This window comes from Oreochromis niloticus, linkage group LG15 (genome assembly GCF_001858045.2).
Source record: "Oreochromis niloticus isolate F11D_XX linkage group LG15, O_niloticus_UMD_NMBU, whole genome shotgun sequence".
Lineage (NCBI taxonomy): Eukaryota > Metazoa > Chordata > Actinopteri > Cichliformes > Cichlidae > Oreochromis > Oreochromis niloticus.
Window position 1 is genome coordinate 33,724,977 of NC_031980.2, and position 25,679 is coordinate 33,750,655.

A 25,679-nucleotide genomic window follows, 5' to 3' on the forward strand; every position below is an offset into this window, starting at 1 on the left:
GTTTTTCTCTGTATGTATTATTATAGGGTCTACCTTACAATATAAAGCGCCTTGACACGACACAACATGACTGTTGTTGTGATTTGGCGCTGTATAAATAAAATTGAATTGAATTAATTGAAAAAGTTAAAAAGTTGACATACTGAAAATCTGACGTGACATCTGTTGAGATCTCTAGGTAAAGAGTATGTGACTTTGACTGCTGGTAATTGCTAGACCCTTTGAGAGAACCGAATTATCACGTCAATTTAGTGTTGAGTGTGAGGCCATTTTTAATGTAAATTCTGTTACAAAAATTCAATCAAATCTTTATTGTGCTTTCATGCTGTGTTCACAGGAACTTCTACGTAGTAGTGGTGCCGCTTAAGAAGACCCCAGGAACTGTTAAAAACTTGAAAAGCCCTGATGAGATAGACATAGAAGAGGTAGCGCACACAATAAGCTTTCAAGTTGTTTTTTTGGTTTTTTGGTTTTTTGTCATTTTGGCTCTGTACACCACCACAGTGGATTTTACAACCAGCCAACATATGATTAAACTGGAGACTTTCAGCTATAATTGAAGGGATTTAACAACAATGTGTCTGTTTACGAATTAAAGGCATTTTTACACATATTCCCCCATTTTTAGAGGCTCAAACGTAAATGGACAATGGACTGACAAGCAGTTTAATGGGCTGGTCAGATTTTTACATTCTTATTCCAAGAAATATTAAGCAAATACGAGATCTGCAGTCGATTCCAGGTGTTAATCTTGGATTTGGTGGCTTCTCACTCTTAAAGCTGATAGTCATTCCAGTTACTTCTTGACTACCTGATTTTAAATAAACTGTGATGACATACAGACGCAAAATTGCAAAAATTGCATCATTGTACATAAACAGTAGTTTGCATGTTCTGTCCACATTGTGCACATCATGTACCCAAAGTAGGCACACAGAACACAGACATAAGTAAATCTCAGCTATGCTAATTTGCGTCTCCGCCCCCCCCCCAAAGCATGCAGAAGAGAGAATTACACAGTCTTCTCCTACTCATAACCATAGCTCGAGGTCACCTTGAGCACCAGATCAACAGCAACCATCCCTATTGGATTTGGGATTACACACATTCCCTCTGCTTAGTGCCCGCCTCTGTCTGCAGTCTAAACTGAATGAGAGAGGATTGATGTAGGGGAAAGGGTTGCATGGTTGCATGGAGCATTGCCAGAAATGTTGAAGCTTTTAGAATCTTAAGTGTGCAGTTACACCTACAGATTGTTTTCTTTGATCTCAGGAAGAGTTCAAGACCTTCTACAAAACAGCCACTTATTCAAGAGACCCACTGCTTATGTATTTGAAAATTTCTACTGCTGCCATATTACAGTTTCTTATCTTATTTCCGGTTTATTGAACTGATGTCATTTTATTTTGTGCTTAAATAATAGCTCTTGTTTTGTTTAAATTTGTATGTAAAAAACATTAACTTTATAAACACTTTCTGCACTCAGATACTCTCATTAGGTCTGACTTGAATGTTCTCTATATTTAGTCTTTGATTTGCCAAAATTTTAAAAATACACACACGCTCTCACACATAAAGAAGTACAATAAAACCTTTTTACATCAATCAGCTGTTGAGGGAGGTGAATCCAAAGCGCCGTTCACGCCGTCAGCTGGCACAGCTGGACCAGAAGAAGCCCTACATCATAGCCTGCTTCAGGCTGCTGCCCAACAGCTTCACAGTAGGATCTGAAAACCGCCACAGTAACTGTGAGAACAAGCCTCTTGAACCTGGCCAGGAGTATGTCTTCTTCCTGCTGGCTGAACTCAATGCCACTAGTGGGGTAAGACAGTTCAGTCGAATTTTCATCAGAGTGGATTAATTTATGCGGTTTTCTTCAGTTAATAGTGGATCTCTGAATGCTGGTTTATCTAAACCTAATACATTTATGCTTCTTGTAGTATTCAATTCAATTTGTTCAATTTGTGTCTTTGTGTTTTATGCACTTTGCTAACTTTTGCAAAAAAATGTTTCTGTTCAGAAAATGTTTGCAGCAAGCCCGTATACCGACACGGTGGTGACTCCTGAGCTGGTCGTGGACCCTTTGCCAGTAGACGCTGGAGATGGTCTCATATGGGTGTTGGGCCCCGTCCTGGCTGTTGTCTTCATTATCTGCATCGTCATCGCCATTCTTCTGTATAAAAAGTGAGTTGGCTTGGGAATTTGTGTTTGTGGTGAAACTCGTGTGTAAAGATGTCAGAACCTCAAATAGATCTGAAGTTTAGGGTTTGGTTTTTCTTGTCTTTTCATGTCAAACCCCTTATTTGTAGTCAAACTGGGGAATTGGGCTATCTTAAATGATTGCATGCTAGGAGGCATGTTGAACGAGGGTCTTATTATGTTTTCATGGCAGCATGATATTCAAAGTCCCAAAAACACAGTTGCATGTAAATATGAAACTTTTTTTTTTTTGTGGAAAAAAAAAAGATGGTCGTGGGAAGTGAGCTGGTTGGAGAAAGAAGAGAGGAGGAGATTCTTTGAGATGGTGCTCAACTAGTAGAAAGAATATGTCATTCAGTAGATGTCAAAAGTGTTTATTCACAGCGAGTACAAGAAGGGTGATAAATTCAGGGGAACAATAAAATAAAGGTGTGGTGCCAAAAGTAGACCTTGGTAAAGCATTCATCCGAAATGTGTTCCTTCGTTTGTTGTTGATGATGGTTAATAGAATGTGGACAGGGCTGTTGTCATCATGAAAGAGACAGGATAGAAATGTTCTATCACAGGACTGGAGTGATTCTAGTGACCGTGCCACTGCCCTCCCTCTAAATGGACACAAACCATGAAACCAGTATGATCTCTCCCACATAAAAAGCCATATGCATTATAGAGGAGTGCAACTATCATGTTACAGTATCATAACTAAAGATTTTTCCTACATATTGTCAGAGTCTGGATGTGAAATTAGAACTGCAAATTCTAGTGTTCAAGCACTTTTTCCAGTGTTGCCTAAGTTACCCAATAATAATGTTAGTAATGACTAAACTACTAGATTAAAAACTGGGTGATCTTTTTTTTTTACTATAGTGGAGATCAAACTTGCCTTTAAAGCCCCAACACCTCTGCTCCACTGAGTCAAGACTAAGTGAATTCTCTGTAGCTTCGAGCTTTGGAAAATGCACATACAGTCAGTATATCGCCCTTTTTTACTGTTAGCTGCAGATATTAGCCTCAGGGGCTGCAAATCCAAACAGAACAATGTTGCAAGAGGTTGCCCTACATACCAAGAAAGATCCCTGAATTATCTAGAAGGGGGCAGGACTGGTGTGAGAAGCATGAGCAGGGCTCGCTACTGTCAGATGATCCGTGACTATCTGACCTTGGTTTACCTCCATCCTGAATGGTTAGTGGGAGAGTAACATCTCTCCTTGAATCTCTCTCTTTTTTCTCTTCTCTTTCACTCCACCTCACTCTCCCATCTCCCCCATCTCTCCATGGTGAATAGTGTTTCCCAGGACTGCCCTTGGCCCTGACATTCCCCTTTCCTATCTGTATCTGCACCCTTTGCACACACACGTACACACACACACACACACACACATCCACAGACACTCAAATGCAGGGCTCTCGAATGTATGCGCTTACTTACACATTTCATTGACTACTCACTCATTCCAACTCATTGACACGTGCACACACTTGCACTCATGCACACACCTTCTCCCAATGCTGATGAGCTTTATCTCGCTTTTTTGCGAGCCCAGCAGCGACCCCTGTGAATTTTAAACTGCTCTCTATTGATTTATCTCTCTTCTTGCCTCCCCGTCTCCCTTTCTCCTTGTGTGTTGTGTTTTCACCATCTTTATATATTTATTTGACTCCTATTGCTTTCTCTGGAAACAGCAAACCCGACAGGTAAGGCTTAGTCTTACTTAGATTTAATGCATTTTTCAAGACAAAATAGCCTGCCTCAGCACAAAATGCCCTTAATTAGTGAGAGTGAAGGAGACTTGTTCATACTCGATACATGTTACCAGCTTCCCAGTCCTTGATTTTGCTTCAGTCTTAGCTTTTCTGACCGACTGAGCTACCAGTCAGTCAGAGTTACTGAATAGATAGTGAGAATGGGATCTGTTGTGCTGGATCAAGTGTGCGTTAAAGTTGTTTTTCTTTTTCTTTTTTTTGTCTTTCTTTGTACGTCTTCCTCTCTTTCTTCTTTATGTTTGACTTACTGTCCAGCCACAAAAGAAAAGAGTCGGAGCCACGCACGAAATGTCTGCTGAACAACGCAGACATGACACCCCATCACCCCACAGACCCCGTGGAGGTGAGACGCATCAACTTCCAAACTCCAGGTAAGGCGAAAGGTGCACAACACTCTGAATGAAGAACAGCAAGCTCATTCATCTCATTCTAAAATTGTAGAGCAACAAAGGATTTGAAGAAGTTTCTTTTTTAAATAAAAATAATGGAGGCTGTAAAGGAGGTTTAATCCAAAAAAGATCTCACGGGCTACATACATGTGTGAATCTTATTGTTGCACAATTACAATTCAGAGAGAAAACCTTTCATGAAAGCAGAATATAATGTATGGTTATGCATTAATACACTTTACATGTGTCGTGACAGCAGATTGTTACACTTACACCCACATGCGCTACTCAAAAATGATTGCATATGTGCTTTTGCGTACACCCTGTCTATGGAGTCCCCCCATATCATTGTGTTTGACATTATTTGCCATCATAACAGCCTGTAGGCTATAAGCATGTGTTTGTCATATCCCCATTAACCGCTGATGAATAAGAAAGAGTTTGAAATTTTGTGCATTGTCAGGCCTGTCTTTTTTATACCCTGGCTTTCTACGTGGTTCCATTTTATCTTATTTCTGATGATCATCTGCGCTAAAGTCTGGTTTCTCCAGCCACAACTTTCTGACATCTTCCTCCTGGCTTTCATTCACACTGATTTCCTGTTTGTTTGCCTTTTTTTATCATCAAGCCTCCTGTGATTTGACCACACTGACATCTACAGTTTGTTGACTCTGGTCTTAGCCGCAGTGTGTTTCTTATGCTGTCTTTGTTTCAGTTAAGTTTTAGTGTCCAGTTACATGCCGTGGTTTGCAAAAAGAAAAAAAGGCAGTTGGCACATCTGTCCACCAGTTACCTTTAACCAAGCCTTCCAAATGTATTGTAGCATAAAAGCTGGCTATGTATGTAAGTAGCCTTTGTACAGATTGGTCCAAGAAAACAGCTAATAGACCATTCTCCATAAGTAGAATAAACACAGCCAACCTAGTTTTTGCTCATTTCTTTTCTTTTATTTCTTTCTTTCTTTTTTTTGCCTGCCGTCTTTCTGTCTTCGAGCCGAGTTGTTTTTTTGGCCATCCATCTGTCATCCATGGCCAGTCTCTGCTCCATCAAAAGGCTCGGATTTCAAAATAAAGCATTTCTCTTCAGCCCGGGCATGCCGCCTTGAGTTTGTATCTTCGAAGGAAAGAGAGATTTCTTTACATCAGAGGACAGAGAAGCAAGGAGACACACAGAGACACTTACGGAGAAATGCTACTGTTCCCGTCTTTATCTCGCTTGGCATTCAGAGTCCTATCAGAGGTTTCTGTAACAACAGTGTTATAGTGGCCATTCTTACGTTTTGAGATTTTCTCCCGTGCTTACCGCTGTCCTTCAGCCTTAAATAATAGTCACTCTCATTACAAATGCTTGCTCTCTTTTATACAACAGTCACCAGTATATGTTAAGACTTGTCTTTATACTCGACGAGCATTCTCATTCCACAGCCTCGCCGTTGTTCCGCAGAATTGGGCGCTGTCGTTATCTCCGCACCCGGGGAATTTAATTTAAATGGACATTTTAGCCCAATTAAGTGGGCCGGTGAGCATTTGTGAACATCCCCATCAGCTAATAGCGACCATTGTTCAAATGAGCATACTCCCCGTGCAGTTATCCAAGGCCTCTCCAATCCAGCTGAGCATATGCCGTATCGGCAATGTGTGCTCACTGACCCCTAGTGCTGAGGAACATAAAATATGTTTTTGATTAGCCTTCCAACAGGCATCATGTTTCAGAGAGAGTGTTCACATCTTGTGTGTTTGTGCACGCCTGTCCATGTATGCTTAAAAGCCTGTAGGTGATATGACAGCCTCACAATGACATCCCATAACTCCTTGGGGCACAGAGTGACTTGTTTTGTCATTATCTTCCATTGTGCCTAGGGTTTAATTGGCAAATGGGGCCAAAGTAATGAAGCATCACGACTTGGTGGATATCTACTGTCTATCTGCAGCTAAGCCCTCCCTTTCGCCCGGAGTGCTCGCTTTTTTTTCTTCATCATTTTATTCTTTTTCTACTCTTCTTTATATTAAAGTTAGAAAGCTTTTCCGCTACAACAGTTAGTGATTATCACAATGCTCCAACTAGCAATAAAGAAATAATTAAATGTACTTATAATAAACATTTTCAAGTGTTGAGTTCGATTTCTCGAGGGTCATATGGGGTATGATCAAAATTTTCTGTGAGTGCGGCAACATGATCTGAATTTGATCACCGTCCCTCAGCGTTATAAAAGGTCCTTTGGCTGTGACACACTGCCTCCAATGCAGCCGTCATGCTTGGAACACTTTCTGAACACATTCTGAAGTGCGTCACACTGCTGTGCTGCTGCAGCCCTGATGTCCTGATGTAGCACTCAATTGTAATTGTGCCACATTTCAGGACCTTTGTACTCAATGTCTTCCATTAGACCCATCATGAGTAGAAGTTGAACTCAGCACACAAGCCAGTAAATTTTGGAAAAAATAAACAGCAACCCTGCTCCTGGTCGTGATCCTAAACTTGTATTTCATCTTGGGTCTTGGAAACTGTGGACTTTTTTTAAAGCAGCTGTTTAGTCATCAGGTTGCTGATGGAAATGATCACAAACTTTGACGTGAAGGCGCAAGTGGCCAAAAAGCCATGTACCAGGCAACTGTGCTGATTACACTTAGCTTGGCGCCTCTTCCATCGACATGACTGTGCAATGCTCTTGATGTCAGCAGCGGTTGAACTTTTCCATTTAATGAAAAATCCAAAGTCTTGCAGCAAAAGCAGCCCCAGACCATCACACTACCACTACCATGTTTGACTGTAGGTGTGATGTTCTTTTTATGAAACGCTGTGATAGCTTTACACCGGACATTATGCGACTCAGACTTCCCAAAAAGTTCACGTTTTGTCTCGTTAGTCCACAGAATATTTTCCCAAAAGTCTTCATCAAGATGTTTTTTTGGCAAATGTGAGACAGGCCTGTGTTCTTTTTGTTCAGAATGTTCATTGTGGATGCTATTTTTGCCCAGTCTCTTTTATAATGTTGAATTATGAGCACTGTCCTTAATTTGGGCAAGTGAGGCAATGAAGGTGCAAATTAGATGTTGAGTTCTTTTGTGACTTCCTGGATGAGTCGTCGCGCTCTTAGAGTAATTTTGGTGAGCCAGTCGCTTCTGGGACACTTCGCTCTGTTTTCTCCATTTGTGGATAATGGCTCTCATCGTGGTTCACTGGAGTCACGAAGCCTTAGAAATAGCTTCGTAACCCTTTCCAGACTGATAGATGCCAATGGCTCAGTTGTTTCTTTAAACCCTGGCACGATGTGTTGCTTTTTCAGATCTTTTAGCCTGCCTCACTTTGTCAGACAAGTTCTTTTTAAGGGATTTATTGATTCAGCATGTCTAGCAGTAATCAAGTCTCGTTGTGGCTGTTGAAACTGAAATCAGCTTTCCAAAACTGTGGTTATTCACAGTAAATTTATAATCTATCAAGGTTTTTGTGGGGGTGCAATTACTTTCTTACATATTTGTCTAATATTAAAAATTTTTTTGATTATCTAGAACGTGCGAGTGTGACAAGTATGTAACAAAAGAAAACCTCTGCATACAGCATATAAAATAATACATATGTTCTTCACTATATTTATCTACAAAAGAAGCATCACTCTCACGTGTCTTTTACTACACATTTTCTTGCAACAACTTTAACAGCCAAGTCCTCCCATTCACAGTTCTGTGGAAATACACACATAATACACACTTCCGCATGAACATAATCAGACATGCCTGTACTTTCTTCATGCTGTGATGAATGACGTTTAGAGACAGCGGTTCAGAGCACCACCCACTAGGTTTAATTAGTCATTGTCACAAATCAATTAGGGAGAGGGGATGTTCAATGTCTTCATCTCACTGCGCTCCTTTTGCATCACTGCAGTGACGTCTTCTCTCCTATAGACATCCAAGAAATGTAAAGCCACGAATGCTTGTTTTTGCAGCTATATTGTGCAGACTCGAGCGTAACCGTTTTGTTTTTGTTTTCGTTAATAATAAAATCCCGCTTTAGCCTGTAAGTCTTCTAATCTCGTTTCCGTTACTTTAATTTCTCACTTCTTACATGTGAAGCTGAACATAATATCTCGATTCAGTTGGATAAAACTTGCCATCTTTGTATCACGCAATCGACCCTATCACTCTGATGACAGCTTTCAGCCTGTGCAAAATCTATTTTTCTTTGCTTGATGGGCAGGTTGGCCACATCCCATCAAATGCCATCTCTTAGCCACATGTCCAGTTAATGCTGTCGCAGATGGCTCCTTTCTGCTTGAACAGTCGGGGACACCTGTGTCTACCCGGACGTAATATCGGCCGGCTGAAGCCCCGGAGGACTTCTACTCTGGAGCAGATAAGATTTTGAACCGTCACCACCCTCCTCGGAGCTCCGACTCCCATCAGCTCCGGCTCCACAGCTGTCAGCCAAGAATGCGGACACTTTTCCACACCTTTCACTCCGAGTGCTTTGGCACGAAGCCACAAACAAAGGAGCCTTTCAGAGTTAGTTTTCATCAGCAAACATAAGCTGTTTTTCCCTTCTCTGTCTTCCTCACAGTCCTCTGGGTGGGGCCTTTCCAACTGCTGTTTATGAAGGCTTAAATATAGCAAATCAATTTTCTTATCGCTGATCTCTATAGCCGGTGATATGGGGGTTGGCAGACGGAATTTTTCCGCGAGCCCACAGAGGCTGACACCCTCGGCCAACCAGTTGGCCCCTAAGTGGGAATCTGGCACTGACTGGTATTTGGTGGCAGACGGGAAGATGTGTTAAGATTTGGAAATGTTTGCCCTACTTTATCACGTCTGTGTGTCAGTTTGGCCTGAAAACTGAAATAACATAATTTAGGCCACCCTGTGGGATGAACTGAGGTAATATTACCCTTGTGTTTTACTTCATGCCCTTGTGTTATGTTGCACATTTCATATTTTCTGTTAACATTGCATTTTGTGTTGCATTACAGCCTTTTTGAAACCATTTCCCTTATGTCTGCTGTCCTTTACAGATTCTGGTCTAAGCAGTCCTCAGAGCGAAGCAGATTTTGACTATGAAAGTTAGTCACTATGCTCTCAGAGTTTGCGTACCCAGCTTTCTTTATATACGTATGGTTTTTGTGTGTGTGTGTGTTTTATTTTGTTTTAGGTCTTTGAGCACCGCTTGCCTCAATTTCCAAATACATAATTTGCATTTGTTTGTTTTTTCACATGATGCAGCAAAATTTGAGCACTAATTAATTTTATGTTTGTTTCTATTGGTCCACTAGGCTGTTTTTTTTCCTTTAATTGGATCACAATATTCACTCCGGCTGTTGGCTGTGCATTAATCTACCATGCATAAATAACCTGTGCGATCACTTCCGCTCATGTATAGCTGGTTAATAAGTGGAGGGTTTTTTTCCAAATACAACTTGTGTTATTCCTTTTTCTCTTCCTCCCAATCCTTACCTCCAAGCTGTTGTTCTCCCGTCTCCCTCCTCCTTCACCACCACTGCTCCATTTCCATTCTGAACCAACGGGGTCTTTTTCTGTGCTCAGAGATAACAAGCAGAATTAATTAAAGCAGTGGCAAACAATGGCTCGACATTTGATCACCCCCTCTCCTGCTCACTGCAAAAGAATCACCCGAAAGAAAAAAAGGAGTTTCTGGTTTTTACTCTTCCCCCAGTTTTCCCTCTTTATTTTCTTTGCTTTTCCACAGGCAGACGTCGACTCTTTTAAATGGAAATACACGACATCATAAATAGGCTTTTGGAAAGACCGGCTTGGCTTTTCGAAAAGAATGATTGTATTTCTCAGGCATATCGACTGCAGATCAGGAGACTGGAAGTGTGTAATTAGATGTTTTTTTGTGACGTGTGTTTACTAATCATTATGTTGATTACAGCGGGAGAAAAATAGGATAGTGGATAGATAGGGGGGGGGGGAGCTTTGGGAATGAGGGTTGTGGGAGAGTGGGGGCTGACTGCTTCAGAGTTAGGTTAAGAAAGAACAGCAATTCTCCCTTGATTGACTTTGTTTGTTAAGCTTAACAGTCAAGTCTAGCTTAGAAGCTAAATATTTTCTGGGAAATAACATTGCAGCACACCTTCAGGTGTGGTAGATTGATTTGTTTTGAGCATAAAGCACATAGTTTTTATTATATTTTATTAGCAAAATGAGGCATCAAAAAGCAAACAGTACTAATTATGCAGATCAAACAAATTGAATTGCATATTTGCATCAGGCTCTTATATAAGCCTTCTGTAAATAATTGCTTCTTACCTCCTCCAGTTGAGGTAAACAAATGCCCTGGTCACTTTTTTTTTTAAGAAAAACTGTAAAAGGATAACACAGACACACACACAAATTGAGATACGTGCACATGCAGAGAAAACTACACACACCACGCGCGCACAAACCCCAACACAAACATTCTTTGATCTCCCCTCAAACAACCTCTTGCTCTTGTTTTCCCAAGGAGAAGTAAGGGCCCCTCGTTTGAACACGCATTTACTTATTTCACTCATAGCGTCTGATAGCGCTTCCCTTTGAAAGCGAGGCTAGTAAACTGACAACCAAATTTCATTTTTCATCTTCTTTTTCATTTTTTTTCCTTCCTTGATATCCATCGTAATGAATTCTTACAGCAGAAGCCGTTAATAACCTCGGCTCATTCCAAAGCGCTGCCGCAGAGCTTTGTTATCTCACTGAGAAAACTCAAGTATGAATAAACAAACAGTTCTTCTATTACCCGACAAGGTTTCCTTAAGGTTTGCAATTAACATGCTTAATTGAAACACAAACTCAACATGGGCTTTAAGAATAGGGGGAAACTATTAAGTTTGTCATTTAAGTGGTTTGCATTTTTTGTAAAGTAGACTGTTAATACGGCATGTCCATGTCCGTGTCCGTGTCCGTGCCCAGAAGATGCCACAGCGTCCATTTGTCTCATGTGTGCATTGTAATCTTTATGTAATTGAGACTGCCACATTGTTATATCAGTGTAAAATAAATTACCATCACTAATGAATACTGTCAGCACAGAGAGTTGGGTCCCACCCCGCCATACCCCCTCTTAAGCGCAACAAAACACGAGTGACCCCCCGTGACATTGGAGGGGGGTATTAAGCATCGTATAAAAGGGAAAGTTAAGGATGGTTAATGTGATTATGCCGATTTGCATGCCCAATTAAGCCTGAATTTTTCTGAGGTGGTGTCAACATTTTGTTGACTTTTAACCTCAATGCTCTGCAGGAAAAGAGGCCTCGTGTTTAAAAATATGGAAGTGCTAAGTATTGCCAGTCGGCGTGCAGGGACAGAGCCACAATCTACAGTTGCGCCATATTCCATTACATGGCCTCAGCATTATGCTTCTAAATGGATTAGCGACTGGAGTGCACAGCAGTGCTGATAATATTATAGTAGCTGCAACACAATATTCAGTGGATATTGAAGCAAGGAGGAAAAAAAACACAATTTTCCCCACCCATTTAAAAAAAGCTTGTACTTTTAGTGAATGCCTTGGGATAAAAAGCAGTAGGATTTTTGGGGAGGGGTGGAAGTGTATGTTGGACTGCCTGTTTTTGTATTTGAAGGTACTGTAGGGGTATTCATCATTGAGATAGTGTTCGGCTAATGCCGAGCGAAGCGGCAGATGAAGGAAAGGCTATCTTGCTTGCTTTGCACTAGCAGGCTGAAATGGAGCAGCTCACTGTGTCACTCAGCATCATTCACACTCCTAAACCTTCTGATCCCTCTCACACCTCCCTTCCTATAAGCCCCCCAGGTCAGGGCTCGATTCTAGAATAAGCAGATTTTTATAGAGGCAGCAGTGAAAAGTGGTCGCTGTGCTAACAACGTTGCACAAACAGAGCACTGCAGATTAAGGCTGCGCTAACATCGTGGTATCCATGTACAGCTAGTGAAAAACAACTAAGTCAACTTAAATTTGAAATGTCCTACTTGATCGAGACCATTCAACAACTCAACAGTATTCCCATCGAGTTGTGGGGTTTTTATTCAAATCATCACTTGTTGATAACAGTCGAGCTGAAAGCAAATGTTACTTTTGATTGTCTCTAATGAGGAGTTCAAGGCATTTTTGTCAACATGAGCATTCTGTTGATTGAAAGACCAAAATGGGTCTGTGGGGCTCCTCGTCTGATCTCTCCATCAAAACCTTTTATTGTTCGTCTTATGTCGCTTTAAACTAATTTCCCAAGCTATCACAGTTATTGATGCCTCTGAATGTTTGAGCCATAACTGGCTACGCTCGGCAACTTTTTGTTCCTATTGGTCCGCCTGTCCGTCAGCATCGTGATCGTGGTGGGAATAATTACAATTTGGTCTGCGGGTGTATAACACAACCCTTTCTGGCAAATAATCAATCAGCCCTGCAAAATAAACTTGGCTACTTTTGAGCTCTGGCCTGGTCCAATCAAGTGCGTATAACATCACCAGTCAGCACATTTTTTTTTTTTTACTGTGTGTAACATTCACGATGTCCTGCTCAAGCTTCCTCATCACTAAAACCCATTGTCCCTCGTTATTTAAGCAAAGATCAAAAAAACAAGTTACCCGTACTTTAAATGGCATGTGTTTAGAACCAGTGTCCCGTGTGCTGTACTGATACACTTTCTTTCCTTTCTTCCCTTGTGTGGAATGTCTCTCTATTTTTTTGGCGAGCAGGTATGATGAATCATCCTCCTATCCCTATCTCAGAGCTGGCTGAACACACAGAGCTTCTCAAGGCCAACGACAACCTCAAACTCTCCCAGGAATACGAGGTGGGTGGGCCAACGATTCAAACGTGAAAGTTGCCTTACAGTGTTGGTTTCTGTCCAATTGTGTTTTCATTGGGGGGAAAAAAGGACAGTCTCATCCGGTATGCTCTATTGTCGCATGCTCCTTCTTTTGAATTCTTTCTTTTCTGCTTGTTTTGCATACCTGCATGTTGTAGCTGGTGGTACTTGAGCAATTACGCTGTTTACAACAAGTGATCACATACATTAGCAGCCTCCACATAGCAAAGAAAGACCTCTGCTAATGTGATTTTGGGAAAAGCGCACACTGGCACTCAGGCTTTAACATCGTATGTGTGGGAGTGTGTGCATGTTTGTGTGCAGAGGGGATAACTGAGCTGTCTGAGCTCTGAGACCGCAGCGGTTATAAATGACACCAGAGTTGATTAGAAATCAGGAGCGCTGAATCAGCTCTCGTTTGCATACAAGCAATATCCCCTCCCCGCCATCCCTAAATCACCGTGCCTGTCGTCTCGCTGCACACCAGGCTAAGGTGGGAAGCGGGTACACCAGCACAGACTGCCGTCATCATGCCCGCTGGTGGATGTTGGCGGATAACGACTTCTAATAGCAATCCTGTATTTCTTGGGTATCTTTTATTCATAAATCCACATTCGGGCTATATACCAAATGGACAAGCTTGTTCCGTTCTGCGGGGGAAGAGAGAGACGAGAAACGTGATGCCAAAGTTGACGCTTTGCTGCAACTTCAACTTCTAATTACTTGGTTTTGAGAGAGCCTTAAACCACCAGCTCATCTCTGTCTTCTCTCCCTCGGTCCGCCTGCCCCTTTCGCACAACCACCCCCCAGGAAAAATAAATGACCAAATTAAATAGAGAAGTGTAATTTTAATTTTGTTATTTTCTTGATGAATGGCTGCTCGTGCCGGCGCCCCGGCTTGCCAAGCACAGCTCTACAGGGCTTTGACTGATTGGTTTTTAGCCAGGCGGGATGTGCGAGCGGAGGAAAAAATGGAGGGGAAGAGGGCAGAGAGGAGAGAAGGGAGAGAGAGATGAGGTGGAGAAGTTTTGGTTAATGATGAGGATTCAGTGAGGGGAGAGAAAGCGGGAGAGTGGAGATGAAGAGAAGATAATCTCAAGTACAAACGGAAGCGAGGAAGGCAAGCCGCGGCTCTGCGTGATGATACTGAAGTCGCAGAGTTTATCTGTCTGCTGTCAGGCGCTCAGGAGGCGTCGTCCTGCCAAGCCTGTCGCGTGGACACGAGCTGTCATTCATCTTCAGCCATCATCACGGAAAAAAAGGAGGAGAAACGAGGAGGAATTCTAGTTTTACGAGAGAAAATATTCTGCCGATTTTTTAAACGTACAAATTCCTTAAATGTCATTTGTGGAAAAAGATATTGAGATGCGAAATACACGGATGTGGTTTGAAGGTTTTTGCACTGAGGGATTTTTTATTTTTTTTAAGAGAGAAATGACCCCAATCTTTTTATGTAGACATGAATACTCTCACTTAGTCAGTCATAAGATGATCTGAAAGGAAAAATATAGAGAGTAGGAGAGGTGGAGGACTCTTTAATAGTAAACTTCAGAGAGAAGACAGTAGATAAAAAAGTGGAAGAGTTTGAAGATGGAGCCGTGCTGATAAGGAAAACAGGGATGTCGAAAAGGGATAGAGAAGGGGAAAAAAGCCAGATGAGGCTAAAACAGAGGGAATCTCTCATTGCTGTAATGATTGCGTGCTGATTGCATGTTAGATTACGTTTCCAATTGGACTCAGTTTCAGCTTCAGTCTCTCTCTCTCTCTCTCTCCAGCCCAACTGCAAATATCATTCAAGCCTCCATCCCCACGCCAACACGGCACCAGACGCCTATGAGCAAACATCGGCTCATAATGGAATACTTAATTATCCTGGCGAGGGAGCGGAATAGTTATCTAGAATTCTCGTATTTTTAAACAGACGGTTGAATTTGTCTTTCACCCAAGTGTCGAGGCTCATTCCACGAGTCTCCTGTCAAAGGGAGAAGAGCCACCGCCTTTATCAATATTGTTATTTGTCATTACGCACCCCGCCGCATTAATGATGTTGATAAAGTACCGCGTGCGGCTGCTGTATCAGAACCAGTCGGCGTGCAGATTGTTATGATACCGTGTTCTTCTTTCTCTCAGGGAAATCAACCTTTCAATCTCTCCCTCCCCCGTCTTCCGCTCTTCTTTCTGTGATAGCACGGAGGTTGTATTGTTATTACTCAGCTTCTCTCGTGGCTCCTTTTGATTGCTTCCTTACGTGTGCATGTTCTGCCTGTCTCTGTATGCCCATCAGTCTATTGATCCAGGCCAGCAGTTCACCTGGGAGCACTCCAACCTGGAGGTGAACAAGCCCAAGAATCGTTACGCCAACGTCATCGCCTACGACCACTCACGTGTCATCCTGGCTCCCATAGAGGGTAAGGCTCAGCCTCACGCTCCGCACATCTTCGCCACCTCTGACTTGAGCTCGTATTGCTGCTGTTTGATAAGTGCTCGCACGTAAAAGTTATCAGTAAAAAAGCAGAATATGTTAAATAATCAGCCGAGTGGAAAGCTGTATCTTATTGCAGTGTGGATTTAAATGGGATGGATTAGCAATTTAATCCGTCGGGACTAAACTTGACTAGATTATGGAACGGGATTAGGGCCACTGAAAAATATATAGAGATATATTTTTTGGGTCAGGACTTTTTTCACACTTTCAACTCATACGTTTGTAAACATAATTGTTTATCCACCAGTATGCACAGGTGCTTTAATGCTGAAATACAAATACAGTTAATATTTTTCGGTGGATTTGCCAAACTCCAGTTGTTTACTGAACAGCAGATTTGGTTTTAATGATTGAAACACATCACATCCTTAGGGATTAATAAAATATTCTGATTCTGAATTTTAAAGAAGTCCGGTGTGCCAGCTCAAGTTTGGGTATAAAAAATGTTGAATTCAGTCATTTTTATCTTTAAACTTGTTCTTTTTTTTCTACAGATTTCTAAGTATTATGAAAGGTAGTCTATCTAATAAACATGTGAAGCACCATATATGCTTACTGTATAACTTATATGTAGAAAAGGAAGAAAAGTGAAATGTGCTGATTTTTAAACTCTGGACTTTTTTCCAGCTCAGCTTGCTACTGACCAGCTAAGCAGTTTACAGAGGCAAATCGGGGGTGAGGCAAGGACTCTTTTCAGCTCATCTTTGGGCCAAGCGCTCAGATCTCACACTCAAACTGAGTCGGGAGTTAAACCAGTGTTTTCAGTGTCCCATTTGTCTCATCACATCTACGCCTCTGCCTTGACTTCCCTCTAACTGCCTATAGACACGGTGGTGAGAATCTCGGAGCCAGAAAAATTCTTCCTCTGACTCCTAAATCTCAAGGGACATTGTCAGAGGTAGTCACCCTTCACTGCTGACATTGTTCTGGCTTTGCATCACCAGAAGAGCTGCCGACTCCTTCAGAGTAATGCCAAACTCTCTGCTCCAGAGTCCTCTCCTTTTGTGTGAAATAACTGCTCAGGCTAGATTTCGGCATCTTGCAGTAGTCAGGCCAATTTTAGGGTGCAGCAACATGCATAACAAAATTATCCCAGGGAAATAAAATGCCTCGTCCATAAATACATAAATTAATCAAGTCTGAAATTTCTATTTTACACTGCAGTGATTTTGCTATTAGTTGCAGCAGTAGAACAATTCATGCACGCCACCATTCTCTGTTCACTTAGCTATGACTAAAGCCAAGGCAGCCCAGTCAAATTGTGCAACGTGGTATCCGTTTTAATGACATTTGACTTTCTTTTCTCTCCTTTACTTTGATTCTTTGTTCTTTCTTTTCTTCTTTTCGCCCTCCCCGCTCTTTCTGCCTCTCGCTCGGTCTCTCCCTTCCTCTGTATATCACATCCTTCCTCTCCGCCCGGGCCATAGCCCGGGCCGTAGCCCTCACCGAGTCCGGTCGAGTGTTTCATTGTTTGTTGCTTGAGCGAAGAGATGTCAGTCAAAGAGACATGACTCTCCGACACACAGATGCTGTCACGCCGAAGCCCTTCTCAAATGGAGAGATTGTAGAAGTTGGTAAATGAAGATGGGTGATGCTCTGCCTTATCACTGCCAGACGCTCGATGTAAGACACTCCAATCACAAGATAATCCTGTTAACATCGAAAGCATTTTGTCCTTTAGTTATTCCTTTTTAAACTCAAGGGCACCTTGACTTGTTAGTCATGTGAGCACATTTATACAATCCTGTGCATTAAAAACATGTCGGATCTTTCTGCCCAACAAAAGACCTCCTTCTAGCTAGATTTAGTAGGACCGGTGTATATCACAGCATGGTGGCAGGCTCAGGGGGACTGAAGCTAGATCTACCTCCCAGCTATGTTGGCTGAGAAGCTGATTTACTTTCCACTATCTTCCATCATCTCTTTGGTCTGTTGTGGTGGTAAACACGATATCTACGGGAACCTGGAAGGAACCACAAATGCAGAAAAGAAAAATGATAGAATAATATGACAGATGTGTTTGAATCCATTTAAAAGCACGTAAAAATCTGGTTTGTGATCATTCCAGATGGGAGAACTGCAAAAGGCATAATTAGCTGTTAATAAAAACATAGTAAATTGCTAATAGATGCACAATACTGCATGAATTAATCTTCGTAATGGAAAAAAAAAGAAAAGAAAAGAGAAACTCAGTGTAGAAAGCTGTTTACACTTCAGTGGTGTAATAGGTGCATTATTAAAACTCAATAAATATGTATTAGTAACATAAAAAATTACAAGTGAGTAAATGTTTTTTTTTAAGACCAGGTGATATCAAGCTCAAACTCGGGAACTTTTCTGTCATTTTACTTAGTTGCTGTGGTGTAGGATAAATGTGGAGGTCTTTATCAACGGGAGAAACTTCTCAACATTGTCCAGTGTGCTGAATTGGAGTCTTTAGCGGACTTATTCTAGGCCCCCAAGCCTTATGTTTCCAGACAGCCCCCCCACCCCCACCCCCACTTCCAGACAAGTTTCTTAGAAGCTGACGTGGTCGACAGAATCTTAAGACATTGCCACTGTAGTTTGGACAGTTTGAGAAATGTTATGGGAATTCAGCCAATTTCTCCTGACTTGTCTTATTCTGATCTTCACATTTACACGTACTCCTTCCTTGGCTGGGAACTGTGTCAGTGCGTGTGACAACTGGGAATTACTGAGGCAGATGGCGTGATAATAATTGTGTTAATGAAAAAGTCTGATAAATGAGGGTAGGAAAAAGAATAATAAAGGAAAAGCCATCAAAAGTACACGTTCCATCTTTTAATCTCCGTTTTTTTTCCTCTATCTGCCTATATGTAGGTATAACAGGCAGCGATTACATCAACGCTAACTACATTGATGGCTACAGGAAGCAGAATGCCTACATTGCCACCCAAGGACCTTTACCAGAGACATTTGGAGACTTCTGGAGGATGGTGTGGGAACAGAGAGCAGCCACTATTGTCATGATGACCAGGCTGGAAGAGAAGTCGCGGGTAGGTCCACTCGGCATATCTGGACTTGTTTTCTGCACGCTTCTTTTTAAACCCCCAACCTTACAAATCACTCGAAAATGGTGTTTTCTTTTAAATGAGCCTTGGAATCAAATCAGTGCATTACACAACAAAGTACAACAACCAGCTGCTGAAAATGGCACAGCTTTACATTGATTTCCCAGTTGCATAACTGAACTCCATTGGTAGGCAATCAGACTTCATTTTCTTGGGATAGATTGCTTTCAGAGAACTGTAGATATTTGAATGGGGTGGTTAAAGCAACTGGGGAGGCTGATAAAGCAGAGCTAACTCAAAGACACTCTACCTGCGCACATCTGATAAGTTAGGCTGCGTATCCACTGGGAGTACCTTCACAGGCTTAGCTCTGTTTTCTCTCCTTATTTGCAGCAGAAACCACAAGCTGTTGCATGTTCCCAGAGAGCATAGCGAGTTGTTGAACTTAGACTGCTTAGTGCAGGAAGCTAAAATGAAATTTTAAGAACGGGAGTGCTAGAGTGCTGTGGAGTATTTGCAGTACCTGCGACCAGTCTCTCCTACAGCCATCTGTTGATTGTAGAATATAGAGAGAAAACGATCCAGAGAGAACAGTGGCTTAGTTTCAGGAAGCTCAGAATCCTGTTTTTGTAACATGTGAAGGAACTGGGTCCTAGCTTAGAAATGACAAATAAGACTACCTTAAAGAAAACCTTAAATATTTGGTGGTGGGGGAATAGTGTTCAACGTGGTTTATGATAATCACCGCTGCAAATGAGACTGCACCTGTCATTTATTTGGTACACATTATGGGATATCAGCAGTTGAGACACTGCATCTCTAAGAATAAGAGAGGAGACTAACATTTAAGTACGTGAAGTTGCATAAACTTGCCCAGGCAATATATTTTGCTGATAAAATGTAACATTATCTCATCAGCTCTAAAACACCATTATGTTTCATTGCACTTAAAATGGGAGTGGGGTGAGTGTGGTGTTTGGTAGTGGGGGGTTTTTCATGTTTGGAATAATAATGTAACAGTTGCTCTTTGCATTGTTACATTGTTGCTCATCACGCCCATCCCTTTGTGATCACAGTGCTTTCAGCAGGATAATGTGCAGTGTCATAAAGCTCAAATCATCTCAACGTGACAGTTCACTGTCCTCAAATGCTCTCCACAGTCACCACTTCACAAATCAATAGATCACCTTTGGGATGCATGAAAGATTCACATGGTGGCTGTGCAGCCATGATGAACTGCATGATGCTGTTATGTCAGTGTGGCCCACAATCTCTGAGGAATGTTTCCAGCACCTTGTTGAATCCATGGCCTGAGAAATTGGGCCAGTTATACAGGCAGCAGGATGCCCAACACCATACTAGCATGATGTACCTATTAAAGTGACCAGTGGGTGCATGTATAATAATCCACTAATGTAATAATAATTCACTTAGAAGTTTAGCTAGAAGTCATCCTGCCGCATGATGAATACTTTTAATTAATTTTTTTACATTTTGTTCTCATGCTTCTGTGATTCTTACCATTTTCAGTGCAGGACCTTTTCATGTAAAGGATTTTTTTTTTCTCACGGTGGATTGATACTTCTACTTAAGTGAGTTCGCCGTGATAATATTTAGTCCTCTCGAGGAGTCGACTTGTCTAAATGTCAAAAAGCCAACCGTGATGTTTCGTGCTGTCGAGTCAAACCTGTGTCAACATCAGGCTCACTCACCCCAGGTGTCTCCACTCATTTTCCCTTTCTCCGTCCTCTTTTGAATTGTTTACCTACCCTCCATCCTGACATGCGCATTCCACTCCTGTCAAACGTGATCAGGGTTAGCGGGTGCTGGAGCTCGAGTGTCAGCTCGAGCAGGAAATGGGAGAGAAAACTGGAGAGCAGCATCTCCCTCACAAGCTGTCACATCTGATCAGATGTCCGCTGGCACATCACACCCCATATTGAATGAATCTTTATTAGGTGGGCTGACACCGTGTGTGTGCTTGTGTGTAGTGCCACAGGACCAGAAAAAAAATGTTAACAGTCACAACAAATCAAGGGTTTGCTCTAAAAAGTGTTTTGTTTTGTTTTTTCCTTACTAAACTTTTAAGAAGAATGCAGGTTTCTGTATGAAGATTTGAAATTATAGCAGCTGTGATTATGGAAAGTCATCAAGTTCCCGAGATTTCAATTACATTCCTTGTGTTTTATATTACTGTTGAATATGTTTTGTTTTAAGAAAAAGGCAAGGAAGGAAGCAGGCTGGATTTGTGTAAGGTTGGTAAAGTTATGCAGTGAGATTGGAGTCGCTGTGACAGGCACATCTGTTCAGTGTGCATAATGTTGTTTCTCAGATGTGAATTATAGAGAAGCTGCCCCGGTGTTTCTGTCACCACTGCGCTGTTTCAGTCCAAAGGAGAGCTTGCTCCAAGAGTGTGCCATGATACGAACAAACGTGATTAAAAAAATGTCCTAACCGTGCCTTTTTATGTCCGTGAGGTTTTTCATGCTGCAGCTAATGCCTCTCTTTCTCTCCCAGATTAAGTGTGATCAGTACTGGCCAAGCCGAGGTACAGAGACCTACGGTATGACCCAAGTGACCCTTTTGGACACGATAGAATTGGCCACTTTCTGCGTGCGCACCTTCTCTTTGCACAAGGTAAGATGGTTCCTCACATTGTTCGCCTACACACTACTATTTGTACTCCTGTCTTATGTTTGACAAACAGTACTTGTCAATTCAAAACTGATGTGCAAACATGTCTGAGCAAATAAATTACAGCCATTACCTTAAATGGTTCAAAAAATGAATAGCAGCGTCCTCATAAATGTCTTTTCAGCAAAGGGAGTGCTAGTCCAGAGGACACGCCTTGTAGAAATACAAGCACAAGGTTTGCATAAACATTGAAAATATTGGGATAAACCACATGGTATTTTTCTGCTTGAAGCGAAGATATGTAAAATAAAACCCTTTGTTTCCATTGTCCTTCCAGTCCAGCCCTTTTTACCTTGCACAGCGCTCTCGCTCTCCTCAATAGATCATCTGTTTATGTGCATCTGCCAAATTGGAGCACTTAGGTAAAGTGAGCAGAAGAGAAACTCAATATACATAATTGGCAGACTGCTCTCATGCTTCTGTGTACGCACACACAGCCCTGCACACATATTCAGAGCTACGCTCACTGCAAAGACTGCGATCTCAAAAACGAGAAAAAAAAGTGGGGAAAATATTTATTCAAATGAAAAATTATCATAACAGGATAATCTTACTTACCTAGCTTTTAAAAACAAGTAAAAAAAAACATGATCGCATTGAACAGACTGCTTTGTTTTATCAAATTTAACAAGTAATATTGTAGTTGTCTTCTAATGACACTATATGTTTATATGCTAAAAGCAGAAGAGCTACATCAGAAGCTACAGGACCCGTGCCTTGATACAAAGAAGCAATTTTAAATATCTTTATCGATACGTCTGAAAAGCTACTGGGGAGGCTGACAGAAAAAAAATGATAATATTTGAACAAATATCCATTAACCATTATGTTCTTTTTATAATAACAAATCCTGACTAAAAATAGATGTGCTTTTACCACAAATCTCCTGCTTAAAGGGGCATGAAGAGTCCATTTAGATATGTAAAATTATGACAGAGCAATGTAACGGTGTATTAATTTCCCAAATAAGATATTACTCCAGTAATCATCTGCGTTGACTTTAAAAGGCAGAAAGGTTTGTTGTGTACTGTGTTAGTGGCAGGAACACGCGACTGTTTTATTCATATTAATATGTGAAATGTGAAAGGGATGCTTAAAGAAACTGTGTTTTTATAATTACGCTAATATATAATCTGTAAATTCAGAACAAAAAAACCTATAATAGTAAAATGCTCTAAAAGAAGAAGGGAGGCATAGTGTGTATTCCCTCTAATTAAGATATTTCATATGACATATTGCAGTGCACTTTCTCCATGTGAATGAGCACATTCTCAAGAGATAGATTTTGCACATCCAAGCTTGCATTCATGCTTGTGCACAAATATCGGAAATGCTACATGCATAAATATGATGCCAGACACAAACCAGTGTATTATTACCGCATACTGTCAGGCCACCAGCACACATGCATTACATGCACCCCGCTCTCACCCGCAGCCAAATGCAAAGACAGGTCCTGTGATAGGAACTGAACCAGCCACTGGAAGGATTAGACATTTCCAGAATTTTCCTTTTGCCAAGATAACACCAGTGTTAAGTCACTGTTGACTTTTTTTTTTTACCTGAATTGTCAATGGAACAATGGATGCTGAGGCAAACCAGTGACGGTAAAGATAGCAACGTATCAGCAGCCGTGGCGCTTTAAAGCTGGTTGACATTCAGGGCCATTTACATTCTGCCGCTCTCAGCCTCTATCACACCCAGCAGTGCTTTCTTCTTTTTTCTGCTCACCCTCTTCCTTCTTGCTTATACCTGAAGCCGTTGCTGGGATTTCTCGCCGAGCTGTTTTCACTTTGTTGAATTTGTGTGAAGAATCAGGCGGCAGAGGCTGGCGGTAGTCACACAGACAAACACATGGCGCATTCACAAAGCAGCTGCTGTGGTACATATCTATATGTATGTGTTTCCTACAGTGACGCGTGATTGTGTCCGCTGATAAATTCTTGACAAAAAAAAAAAAGACTTCAAATAAAACCAGCAGCCAGGTAGCAGTCGTATTCATCCCGTCTTCCTCAACTCCAGAAATGGGGAATGTCCAAAAAAAAAGGAAAACAAGAAGTAGGTCAGTTTGCTTTTAATTACCACACTCATTTATTCATTTATTCAGCAAGGAAAAATTCCCTCTGTCAGGCAAGTAGAAGCACTGCAATGAAATGCAAACAGTGCCTACATTAGAGGATCTTCTGTGAGGAGGGGGAAGCGGACAGGAAGATGCAAGGCTGCTCTTTCTCTCTGTCTCTTTCTTCTTGTCCTTCACAAAAATCTTCCTCTGGATCCCAGTTTTGATGCCTCAATAGTGGATTTTATGACAGGAGCTGTCAAACGGGTGTGTAAAATGAGTGTTTGCCGCTTGTATCATGTCCCGAGTGTTCTCAGCAGCAACAATGAGTACATGAGCACACTCACATCAGTGCTGATCAGCATGAAAATGATATCTACTACAACAACAAGTTCAAATTGGGTAAAATCATAATCAAAAAAAGGAAAAAGATTTCCCAAAAACTGCAAAGCCCATTTTGTAATTGAGAGCAGATTTAAACAGCTGTAAAATATTTAAATATACGCTCATTTTATTTCAGCCAGCGACACATTTCAAAACAGAATCGTGACAGGGGCGTCTTTACCACTGGTTTGCATCACCTCTTTTTTTCTGAACAACACTGAGCTTTCAAAACTGCAGCAAAAGGTCTGCTCAGCTCCCAAACACAAACATGTTTTCCCATTCTTGCTTGAGAGGACAGGATTTCAGCCTCTCAAAATGTTTGGCAATAATAAGATGTTCACAGCATACGGCATGCAGCTCCTCCACATCGAAAGAATTCAGTTGAGGTGGATCAGGCATCTGATAAGGATGCATCCTGGGTGAGATGTTTTGCCCCACTGGGAGGAGGCCCCGGGGCAGACCCAGGACATGCTGGAGAGATTATATCTCTCGGCTGCCCTGGGAATGCCTTGGTGTTCCCATGTATAACCTGGAGAAGGTGGCTGGGGAGAGGGAGGTCTGGGCTTCTTTGCTTAGGCTGCTGTCCCCAACCCAGCCCCGGATAAGCGTAAGAAGATGGATGCATGGACGGATGGCATTTCCTGTGCCCGTAATGTCCATGCGCTGTAATGAACACCCCAAACCCCCTTAAAGGACGTCAGTGATGAGTGATCTGAGTTTCTAAGTTTATACTGTAGCTGGTTTTGAGCTTAATCCCTTTTTAATGTTTTATGTACTGGAGACTATAAAAATGGTACATTCTTTGCAGTATTACAGTACACTGAGACTTACTCTTGATTCTCAGCAGCAACAATGAGTACATGTACATGTTGCTCTTGAGTTATTGAGCTATTCTTAAACTGCTGAAAAATCTACCCACAAACTCCATTGGATGCTTCTATTAAACCCAGTTATATTTATGACCATTTTCAGGACCCTTGTTACCCTTGTATGAATTTTTTTCCACTTTCAATGTTTGATATTTTGTCTCTGTGCTGTACAACTAAACTAAACTGGCACGGTACACAAAAGTAGACAGAGGAAAAACAAATGCCAAGACTCAGTCTGGTTTAAATGCCAAGGAGTAAAAATGAGTTTTCAAGCGGCTTTTGAAGATGTCGAGTTGCTCATTTCAATTTCAAGATGCTCATTTCAAGGGCCCAGGCTGTTTCAAAGTTCAGGGGCATCTACAGGGAAGGCCAGGTCTCCTCTATGCTTTAATCTGCTTCACAGTAAGACCAGACGCGTCTGGTCAGCTGATCTCAACGATCATTTCGGAGAATGTGTAGTTAAAACATCCAAAAACAGGGGAAATATGAGCTCGCTTGCATGTGCCTGTCAGGACTTGAGCTGCTGCATTTTGTTTGCAGAGGACAATGCAGCGCCTGGCTGATTCTAAAATAAAAACTACTCCAAAAAGCAAGCCTGGGTGAAATGAACGTATGAAGTAGTCCGTCTAGGCTCTCAGTCATCCAGGTCATGGTAGTCGTAGGAGCTTGAAAAATCTTTTAAGAACTGAAGAAGCCTCTTGTGTGAAAGGTGAAACATCCTCACAAACTTGAACAAGTCCATTGCCTTCTTTTTCAAGCTCTTAAAGCATGATTTGCCTTGTCAAAGTCAGCAAAAGGGAGAAAGGGCTTAGCCTTTTGCATCAGCTAGAAGAAACTAACTGTAGCAACAGCATTTATTTGTTTATCAAATGTGTGATCAGCCCTATGTTTTCGAGGGCCAAGATCACCATGCAAGGACGAGTGAGGTTTAGGAGGTCCACTTCTTCGCTTCATCCACAATTTTAACTCGGTGAGACAGTCCAGCAAGGACAGGGTTTAAATGATTTCCAAATCAATACAATTTA

The 25,679-nt window shown here is 41.6% G+C and overlaps 1 protein-coding gene across 15 annotated transcripts in view; it reads left to right on the forward strand.

Moving 5' to 3' along the window:
* Nucleotides 1–25,679, forward strand: part of ptprsa (protein tyrosine phosphatase receptor type Sa) — a 220,684-nt gene that overhangs the window by 175,935 nt on the left and 19,070 nt on the right. For 9 of the 15 annotated variants that reach the window (XM_003449057.5, XM_019345867.2, XM_019345865.2 and 6 more), the window contains 10 exons: nucleotides 338–425; nucleotides 1,610–1,822; nucleotides 2,021–2,184; nucleotides 3,883–3,894; nucleotides 4,219–4,334; nucleotides 9,358–9,405; nucleotides 13,019–13,116; nucleotides 15,416–15,539; nucleotides 18,458–18,633; nucleotides 21,166–21,285. In XM_003449057.5, the coding sequence (XP_003449105.1) occupies nucleotides 338–425; nucleotides 1,610–1,822; nucleotides 2,021–2,184; nucleotides 3,883–3,894; nucleotides 4,219–4,334; nucleotides 9,358–9,405; nucleotides 13,019–13,116; nucleotides 15,416–15,539; nucleotides 18,458–18,633; nucleotides 21,166–21,285 (1,159 nt within the window). The remainder of the gene's footprint in view (nucleotides 1–337; nucleotides 426–1,609; nucleotides 1,823–2,020; nucleotides 2,185–3,882; nucleotides 3,895–4,218; nucleotides 4,335–9,357; nucleotides 9,406–13,018; nucleotides 13,117–15,415; nucleotides 15,540–18,457; nucleotides 18,634–21,165; nucleotides 21,286–25,679) is intronic. The other 6 variants (XM_019345869.2, XM_019345874.2, XM_019345875.2 and 3 more) reach the window with 3 other exon arrangements.